The sequence below is a fragment of the Solanum lycopersicum genome, chromosome 12 (assembly GCF_036512215.1).
Source record: "Solanum lycopersicum chromosome 12, SLM_r2.1".
Taxonomy (NCBI): domain Eukaryota; kingdom Viridiplantae; phylum Streptophyta; class Magnoliopsida; order Solanales; family Solanaceae; genus Solanum; species Solanum lycopersicum.
In genome coordinates, this window is record NC_090811.1 from 41,060,302 (window position 1) to 41,071,330 (window position 11,029).

Sequence of the window (11,029 nt, forward strand, 5' to 3'; positions counted from 1 at the left end):
AAAAGAATAATATAATAAAGAAGATATTATAATGTTAAACAATAAGAAACACGAACTTAATAATGTAGAGGGAAATTAGGTATTTAAAATGTTAAATTTAGATATATAGGGAAGTGTTTATTATATTGTTCAAGAATAAATATTTGATTTTTAAAGTAAAATTAGGGGGTATTATTTTCTCCTTTTTTCACCCTCATAAAGCGTGAACCTTAAATTTGCATTTTTTATGCTTTAATTCACACGATATATTTTGAATTTCAAAATCAATCAATCTATGTTTGATCGTGAATTCGGGTATAAATGTTGAAGTTTTTTTTAAAAAAATTGAAAATTATGATCAAAAATAGAATTGTTTGGTTAATTTCAAAAATGGAATGAGTGCTACCTAAGTTAGAATGAGAAAGTAATTACTAATAAATCAATTAAAGGAACCATATTATTATATTATTGAATATAGAGTGGGGAAATTAATTAAAGTAAACACATTATTATGATATGAGTGTCCTAGTTGGGTTGGGGGAAAGGAATATCCTTTTTAACATCTTTATTGGTTGGTCCACTCACCAGTTATATGAGTCAGAGATTCATTATTCACTTGTTATATGTCACTATATATACTAGTACTGGGTACTCATTTTAATAGTTCATATACAGATTTCTTGTTTCACTAATAATAATGAAGAAAAAAGGTAGTGATTTGTTGCCATTTATAGCAATGGTGATTGTACAAGTTGGCTATGCTGGATCAAATGTTGTGACAAAACTAGTCATGGATACTGGTATGCACCCTTTTGTTCAGACAGCATACAGGCCTATATTTGCCACCATTTCAATTGCACCCTTTGCTTACTTCTTGGAGAGGTATTATTATTATTACTTCCCTCGTAATGTTATTTATCATCTTCTTCTTTTTTTACACACTGATATTACAAAAAGTTTAGTTATCAATAAATGAAGTGATGATTACCTAGAAAAAAATAATAACATTTTACAACAAGTTATATTACGTTGGACAGTACAAAATTCTCATAGTTTGATTAATTACGATTTACGTCCTTGCTCCATGTATTTTTCTCGAGCAAAGGTTTTGCTTGAGATAGGATTAATTAGAGTTAATATCTCAAAAGATCACTCAATTTTGAAAACTTATTTAGTAAAGTCATTATTGAAATTTGTTTTGTATAAAAAGAAACACTCAACTTGATATAAATATTCAAGTTAAATTGACTTTACGTGTCCAAGACAATTGAAAAACCAAAATGAATGAAAACGGTTTTATTCATGTCTTGGATGGTTAGGATGGCACAATCAATGTGTAATTAATGTCACCAGTCGACTTGTTTTTCTTACCTTCAATATATATGGAAATTACTAAGAAGCTTATTTTCATGTCAAGAAAATTATTAGATTTATATCGAAACATCTTTAGTACAAAAAATTGATAATATATTAGATATTCATGTTTAATTTTTAGCTATTTAATTTATGTTGATGCAGGAAAACAAGACCAAAGTTGACACTATCTGTATTTTTTCAAATTTTCTTGTGTTCCATTATCGGGTAAGCAATTAGTCTTTCCATTCGATAAAGTGCTCATGTTTTAATTAAAGTAAGCTGTGAAAAGTATTCCAATAATCTATTAAAATGTTGAAATAATTTAACCATATGAATTATGGATGGAGTAAATCAAAATTAATTAATGGCCGACAACATACACTTGTATCTTTTGTATCTGTTTTTCTCATTTTAAGCTAATTGATTAAGTTAATTCCTTTTATATATATATATATATAGAAAGATATAATGTTCCGTTGAAATCTAACATAAAATTTGTATTAAGTTGATGTTTAGTTATATAAGGGATAGAGTTAATAAGTAATACACGATCTAGAATGAAGTCACTATACGACTTACTAGTTTGACAAATCTCAATAATTTTTATCAAAATTTTATATGCATCCAAAGAAATCTGTGGATGAATATGTATAAACTATATATAAAAATAAATCAGAACGAAATAATTCAAATAAGACTAAAATTTCATATCCATATACTTTAAATTTAGACCGGCAAGGTGTAGCAAAACATGTATGTTGGCAGACCTACTAGTACAACTAGGACAAAGACTAAAGCTCTAGTAAATATATTGATAATAGTCAGACCTTACATTTATTTATATTTATTTTATATTTATATCGATATTATTTTTTATGTCAACCAGTATGATATATGATTAATTAAGATCATTTTTCTTGTATGAACATACAGAGTAACTGCAAACCAATATACATTTTGTATTGGGCTAAAATATACTACTCCGACAATTGTTTCCGCCCTCGATAATCTAATCCCAGCATTCACTTTTCTCCTAGCCATTTTATTCGGGTATTTCTCTTTCTTCAAAGTACTTAATTGCACCGACTCTTTAATTTCAATATCACATACATCAATGTCTGCACTAATTCGATATGTATTCATTGACGACTTTGAAAAGTCTAAGCAAACATATTCTAAATATTACTTTTACGTTATTATATGGAAAATTGAAAATTAAATTGTGTTAATTGATATGTAGGCTTGAAAAATTGGGACTAAAAAGTTTAGCAGGACAAGCCAAATTGATTGGAACTATCGTGTGTGTTGGAGGGGCTATGTTATTGTCATTGTATCGTGGACCTGTACTGATTGGCCAATTGGGATTTCACTGGAAATATGCTGAAAACACTACTAATGACAAGGATATCAATTCTACCCATACCAATTTCATTTTGGGACCTTTTATACTCATAATCAGCAGTATTACCTATGCATTATGGTTAACCATTCAAGTAATTAATTTTATAACTCTTTTAATTCATTTCTTCCTTTTTTTAAAAAAAAAAAAAAGTAAAATGATTCTTACTATTTGGCTATTTTTATTTAGGGGAAAATGTCTGAAATATGTCTGAACTTTGATCGAAATTGTTGTAACAATATGAAACTTTCGGAAGGACATTTTACCCCGTGTCACTATTTAATAGTTTATTTTAAAGGTATATATGTACCCACATGGACATCATAAATATTGTATCATTATAACTTGCAATATGTCCACGTGAGCACATATATATCTTTAAACTATACTATTAAATAGTGCATGAATAAAAGGTATTTTCTGAAGTCTGATACTGTTATAGAAATTTCGATCAAAGTTTGGATATATCTCGAACTCTTTTCTCTTTGATTTATGTTAGGCAAGAGTAAATGAGAAGTATGCAGCTCCATATTCAAGCACCCTTTTGATGTTCTTCATGGCAAGTTTCCAGTGCATGATTATCAGTTTTTGTGTGGTACCAAAAGCTTATGAATGGGCTTTAAATCCCATTAGAGCTATCTCTGTTGTTTATAATGTAAGTATATTTAAATTCCTCTCCAAAATATTAGTTTGAGTTCTTTTATTTAATTTTCTTGAAAATATTTGATTTTTATTGTAGGGAACTGTGTGCTCTTCACTAGCATTATACTTGAGCTCTTGGTGTATAGAAAGGAAAGGTCCTTTATATGTCTCAATGTTCAATCCGTTGTTACTTGTTATTGCTGCCTTTCTTAGTTGGATTCTGCTGAGAGAGAAATTATACCTTGGAATGTAAGTGAACAAAAACATCTCATATGTTTATTTTTGGAAAAAGTCTGAAATATATCTGAATTTTGGTCAAAAATGTTATAAGAATTTAAACTTTAGAAAAAGATTTTTTACCTCCTCCACTACTAATGATGTATTTTAAAGTTATATATATATGCTCACGTGGACACATTACTTTTACAATGATGGAAAATTTATGATGTCTACGTGGGCTCATATATATCTTTAAAATATACTGTTCTGCTCAAAGTTATAAATTGTTACAACAATTTCTATCAAAGTTTGGATATATTTCAAACTTTTTATTTTTATTTTTACTTGTTCACTATTTTCAAAATAGATTTTACTTGTTACTTTTAATATATCATGAAAATAAAAGAAAATTATTAAATCATGTTTTTCTCTTACCATAAATTAATTAATTTTCAAGAATTTAATTAAACAATAATTAATAAGGATAGTGTGAAAAAATTAACCATGATAATTATTATTTTCTTAACGAAAAAGGCTCAAAAATACCTCTAAACTATTCGAAATAGCTCATATATATCCTTAAATTTTACTTCGGCTCAAAACTACCATTTCCGTCTTACTATTGGGTAAAAAGTACCGTTCTTATTAATGGAAGTTGTTAAATCCCACGTGGATGCCATATGGATGCCACATTGCATGTCAATAGGATTTCACTGTCACGTAGACTAAATAGAAAGGGTCAAAAATACCCTTAAACTATCCGAAATAGCTCATATTTACCCTTAAACTATATTTCGGCTCAAAACTACCCTTCCCGTCAAGCTATTGAGTCAAAAGTATCTTTCTTATTAACAGAAGTTGTTAAATGTCATGTGGATACCACATTGCATGACAATAAGGTTCCACTGCCACATAGACTAAATCCCTAATTCCTAATTACTTCCCCCTCATTTCATTATTTCAGAAATGATATATTTATCCCTTCTCACTCATTTCGCGGCTAGAGTTTCATACTTTTCTTCGTGACTGGGTCTCAAAGTGAATAATCATGCTTGTAGGCTAGTAAATATTTTTTCGTATTTTATTAAGTTTATGATTTCAAAGCATGTCAGTTAGGATTTCACAAATTTCTCCTAATTTCGTTGCTTTCTTCAGGACTGAGTTTCAAAGTGGATATTCATGGTTGTAGGTTAGTAAATATTTTTTTCTTATTTTATTACGTTTAAGATTTCAAAGTATGATAGTTAGAATTTCACAACTTTCCCTTCATTTTGCGGCCAAGGTTCCATAATTTTCTTTGGAGATGAGTTTCAAAGTGGATTTTCGTGGTTGTAAACACAATAAAATAAGAAAAAAGTTTACTAATCTATAACCACTAATATCCACTTTGAAACCCAGCAACGAAGAAAACTGTGAAACCTTAACCGCGGAATGAGGGAGAAGGGGTGAAATCGTTTCTAGAAAATAATGAAATGAGGGAAAAATAAGTAATTCAGATTTAAGGATTTAGTCGATGTGGCACATGTGGAATTTTAACAACTTCCAACAATAAGAAGGTCACTTTTGACGCAATAGTTTGACGGGAAGGATAATTTTGAGCCGAAATATAGTTTAAGGGTGAATATGAGCTATTTCGGATAGTTTTAAGGGTACTTTTGACCCTTTTCCTTTTAGTCTATGTGGCAGCGGAAATCTATTGGGGTGCCATGTGGCATCCACATGACATTTAACAATTTCCGTTAATTAAAAGGGCATTTTTAATCCAATAATTTGACGGAAAGGATAGTTTTGAGCCAAAATATGATTTAAGGATATATCTGAGCTATTTCAGATAGTTTATGGATATTTATGACCCTTTTCCATTTTCTTAATAGATGTTTCAAGTCTAAATGTAACTAGTAAAAGTGAATAGAGAAAATATTACTCTTCGTTTCAATTTATACACAATTTGTTTGTCCAAAATCAAACAATTAAAGTTTGACCTGCACATTAAATTTTCATTCTTTTTGAAATATTTGTAAATTACTTAAAGAGTATTATAATTTATAATATTAATTAATAATTTTGAATATATTTTTTAAAAATATATAAATAAAATAGATTTACTTAAATATTTAAATTTAAAATAATTATATAAATTGAAACTAAGGAGATGATAGTATATTATAAGATTGAATTGATTGAGTTGGTTTGGCTTTTGTTAATTTTGGACAGAGTGGTGGGGTCAATCTTGACAGTTGTTGGACTCTATGGTTTTCTTTGGGGGCAGAAAAAGGAGATGGAACAAAGTAAAAATGAGATAGAGGAAGAGGACAATAAGGCTGACTTGGAATTGCAGTTATAAGTTTATAATTAGATATGGATAGTTTTCCCCAAATATGAATTCCCAAAACTAGCCTTAATTACTAGATATTATTAAAAAAAAAAAAGTATTGTATTTCATGTATCAACTTGAGTTTCCTCCCTTTTGACACTAATTTTCAGTTCGAAAATGCACTATTTATTTATGCAACTTTCACACCTATATTGCATTTTTATTCAAATTAGAAGAATTGGCATATTCTTCATTTTCCATCTTCTAATTATACATTAATACTATCCCGACTAGGAAGTTTTGTTCCTAATTATATATTCCTTTCTTTATAGTAGTGAAAGAAAGAAACAATTCTATCTTAACGTAATAGAATATTTCTACACAAAATATACATACACTCTAATAAAAAAAATACTCTCTCTCGATTCTATATTAAGTTAATTTTTAAAGTGTTTCACAAGAAAAAACTTATTCGCACCGGGTATTTCACACCCTTTAAAAAAATATAGATTAAGATATAAATTGAATTTACTTTTCTATTTTTTCCTTATTAATTATTGTCAAATTTATGATTAAAATTACTAAATATTAATTAATCACTAATTCCAATACTAACTAATGAAGGATAAAATTGAAAGAACACTCTAAAAATAGTCTTAAAAAATGAACAATTAAGTTAACTTAAAAAATAAAAATACCTCAAAAATTCACTTAATATGATTTGAAGAGAGTAGAGTTATTACTAAGCTTTATAGAAAAGGACTTTTAAAAACAGCTAAGATTAGATGCATAACCAGGCTCCTTAGCTATTGATGTGATATAAAATTAACCAATGTATGCATTTTACACTTCTAGTTTATTACTTATTGTAAATATCTAATTTTTGATGTGCTTATTTTACTCTATAAGATATATTAATGTATTTTTTTATATTTTATTTATCTATTTGGATTGTTTGTCTTTGTTTATATTTTTTTTATTGGTCCAAATGACCCAATTTTGTATGAATTGAACTAATTTAGACCAATTGCTGATGGCTCAATCAATTTTGATTCGGTCCAATAGACATTGTTAAGATTAAATCTCAATTATTCATGATATTTTGATGTAAAGGCTATTATGGACCCTAACAAAAATACAAAACTTCAAAAATTAGTTTTTATTTGTATTTTATTTTTCTTTTTCCCGTTTGCTTCCACCTGCCGCCGGTAGCCACCACCTTTTTGGATGGAAAAATCTTCAAAAATTTACCATGTCTTCCTTTCACCCTCCTCTACACAAATTCACAAACCATTCATTCCTATCCATAGTCAAACTCCGTAGATCTAAGAAAAATCTAATATGAATTTTCATTTTTTTCTTAGATTTATGAAGTTCATGTCATCTCATCCCGTATCCTTTACATATATGTGTAGAGCTCTTCAAGGGCTATCCATTGATATAATTTTATGTCCAAAGTTCGTCAAAGAAAATTCCGGTGATCCCCATTCACCCAAAAATATATGTCAACTTTTTCCCCCTCTCAACCTCTATTCAAATATGTTATTATCATTTTCTTTTAATCATATAAGTCGTTTTGGTGTCAAATTTTGTATATGTTTTATTAGTGTTCTTTAAGTTTATCATGTTGGATGTTGTTTTTCTTAATTTTATCTTTTATTTTCAATATATAAAATTTTTCTTAATATAAATAGGTCATCTAAAATGACATTTGAGTCTATTTTAAATTTTCTGATAACCTATATAACTATGTGTGAATATCATATATGACAATTATTATAGTAATATTTTCAAGTTATAACAGTAGAGTTAAACTTTCAAGTTATAGCATTAAATATTCCAGGTTATAGGATATTGTTAAAAAAATGTTCTTTTTTATAATTGATAATATTTATTTATTTTAAAAATAAAAAGATAAAAATAAATGATAAAAACGTTTTTGAATTTAAAAAGGTAAAATAATTTAAATTTATTGTAGATAATTACTAATTAGCACTAATTAAGGAATTCAAAATAATTAAGATTATTTAGTTTCCTTAATTGGCTGAAATTAGTTAATAGTAATCAACAATTTTGATTCACGTTTCTCTCTCTTCAAATTTCTGCAAGAAATATCTCCCTATCGAATAATTATAGTTATTTTTTTAAAAAAAATCTTGATTTTGTTGTGAAATTACTACGTAACAATATTAATTAAACATGGTGGAAGATGAAATCGTTTATGTTTGTATTTATTATTGTTTAGTGATTGATCAAAATTCATTTTTTTTATATTTTTGTTCATAATAAACTTTTTTGTTAGTTTTGTTCATGATAATTTTTTTGTTAGTTTTGTTTATTTGTTTAGACTGTTTGACAATTTTTTTTTGTCTTTAGACTCATGTTTGTTTTGATATTAAACATAGTTTGTGCGAAATATATTATTACTTAGTGCTTAATGTACTGTTCAATTTTTATACACGACTCATTCTTTAATCATGCAAATTTCATATTGTTAGAAATAAAATTTATTCTAGTTTAATACATAAGATAGTGTAAATATTAGTGATACACATAAAAGGAGATGGAATGCATTTTGTTTCATGAGTATTTAGTGTAAGTTATCTATATGCATTTCAACACAGACTTCAGTTACGCATACACATTAATCAAATTGCATACACGTTTTATTCAAACCACTTGTTTTGAATAGAAATAAGCATAATGGGATACTTTTAGAAAAAATCATTAGTTTGACAATTGATATAATTTTCATACCAATTTAACCATACATTCCATATAAACATTTAATAGAAAATCAAACAAATGATAAAACACAATTCATACCATTTGTATATAAACATTATCTCACAATACATACATTATTCAACATTTAATATCAAAATCATAGTCACACACATAATTTTTTGATTTCATACATATTTCATTCAATGACTGTAGAAGTTTAAAACACATTGATACTTTTAAATAGTGAATCCAAATTGTATGAATTTTGTGTAATATTATTATCCTGAAAATATAATAGTCAAACTGTAATTCATGTGTAGATGCTATTTGAATGGAAAAAAATATATGATTATGCATCATCCAATACTTAAACACAAAAAAATTATGCAAAAGTTAAAACAAAAAACATGTAATTCTAAAATAGTAGAAAGTGTAATTAACTATCTCAATTTTTTTAAATCCTAAATCTTGGTGTAGGATAACTGGTGGTATACGAAACATGTTCTTTTGCTATGCGATTTTCACCAAATTTGCTAGCAACCATATCAGTAACTTCTGGAATGATTGTTTTTAGGGCTCTGAAATAGTCCAAAATGAAGAAATCAAGTACAAAATGCCATTTTAAGAGGTCCTCATTCTAAAAAAGATTAGGTTGTTTAAACTTATTGAAGATGTCTAACTTAGGGACTTTGTTCATTTCTCCTAAATATTCTAGGATTAGTCTATTGAAAATAGACGGATCTGTAATAAAATCAGTAGGAAGTCCACATTAAAGATCGGTTATCGCTGCAAATTTGTTAATTCCAAAAATTAATTCTATACCGTTTATTTTCACAATAAATATATCATTTCTTACATTTTTAGATTCAAGAATCATCAAATGCCGCAATAATTGACATTGAATCTTTATATGGTGCATGTCATAATATACACCAAAAGGTATTTGTTCAAAAATTGTTGAAACCTCTCAAAGACAAGAGATCACCAAAGACATTCATGTTTGTACATGAAACTCAATGTATGTATATCTTCCTTGCCTATAAAATAAAATTGTTTATACTACATTAAAATATACTACATATACAAACTGTTCAATTTTCATTCCAGCAATAACTATATTTTAAACATATTTATAATTTAATTATATCATAGAAATTAAATTAAAATAAATAAAATGATATAAACATTGATAAACAAAATATAAAAGTATGTTCATACAATAATTATTCATATTTCATACACATGCATATACATAAATTTTAGTACTGCCAAACAAAATATTTATCAAGAAAATCATACAAATTTTATTCAAAAATCATACCAGCTTCATGTGCACTATAGCTATATTCAAAAATTCATCGAAATCCTCTAGAAATAATTTAACAATTTTAATAAATTAATATAAAAAAAACCTTGGAAATAGGAAATGTTCCAATTTCATATCAATATTGTTCTAAATTTATACAAAACAGATTAGTTAAACAAGATCATACAATTTTCATACCAATTTAATAATTCATATGTTTGTACACAATTAATATATAACCACATTAATGTCAATAAATAATTCATATCATTCTCATACCAATATTGTATCATAATTCATACAACATACATCACCCAAACTTATAGTCAGACCCATAAACATTTTATTTAGCTTTGGAACAAATTACACATGAACAAGACATCTGAAATAACAAAAATAATAATGTTAAATAAAAAAGAGAAAATGTACAAGTACCCCTCAACCGATGTCTGAATTCTCATAGAGACACTTATTCTATACTAAGATTCTATTACCCGCTGAACTTATTTTATAAGTATTTTTTTCCCCTTTTCGACCTACGTGGCAGTATCTTTAAAAAAAAGTCAACCAACGTTGAAACCACAAGATAGTGCCACGTAGGCCCCAAACGGGTAGAAAATTATTAATAAAATAAGTACAGCGGGTAACAGGACCCTAATATAGTATAAGTGTGTCTCTGAGATTTCAGGCATAGATTGAGGAGGTACTTGTGCATTATCCCTATAAAAAAATAAAGATTTTGAGTAATGTGAAAATAAATTAAATAAAAAACTTACCCTAACATATTTTTTGGCATTTTGGATGTTGGTAATTTTGATTCTTTTTTTTGTTGCTTTTTTTTTTTTGTAGATGATTTTGAAGATTGAGCAACATAAACATTTCTTGTTGTTTTTTTATTTGACTACCAAAATCTGAATTGAAATCAAGAGTGATTTCCATTGAGTCGGAATCAAAATCAGGATGAGTTTCAACAAATTTTTCTTCCTCTTCTTTCCCTTTGGATTTGCCAGAGTCACCCTTTTCTTTGATTCGGCAAATTTCTCCTTCGATTGACCCGTCGTCGAAATTTCAAGAATTTTAGGCGGGA

At 27.3% G+C, this 11,029-nt stretch overlaps 1 protein-coding gene across 4 annotated transcripts; it reads left to right on the forward strand.

Moving 5' to 3' along the window:
* Window positions 1–501: 501 nt before the first annotated feature.
* Window positions 502–6,119, forward strand: LOC101250968 (WAT1-related protein At1g09380). Of its 4 annotated transcripts, XM_019211299.3 has the most exons (8): window positions 516–861; window positions 1,498–1,560; window positions 2,269–2,385; window positions 2,576–2,828; window positions 3,234–3,389; window positions 3,474–3,625; window positions 4,751–4,784; window positions 5,810–6,119. In XM_019211299.3, the coding sequence occupies exons 1-7, from the start codon at window positions 677–679 to the stop codon at window positions 4,782–4,784; spliced, it is 960 nt and encodes a 319-aa protein (XP_019066844.1). In that variant the 5' UTR covers window positions 516–676; the 3' UTR covers window positions 5,810–6,119. The 4 variants fall into 4 exon arrangements, with proteins under 4 accessions (XP_004252215.1, XP_019066844.1, XP_069148968.1 ...); XM_004252167.5 differs by lacking the exon at window positions 4,751–4,784 and having other exon boundaries at window positions 502–861; XM_069292867.1 differs by lacking the exon at window positions 2,269–2,385 and having other exon boundaries at window positions 601–861.
* The last annotated feature ends 4,910 nt before the right edge of the window (window positions 6,120–11,029 follow it).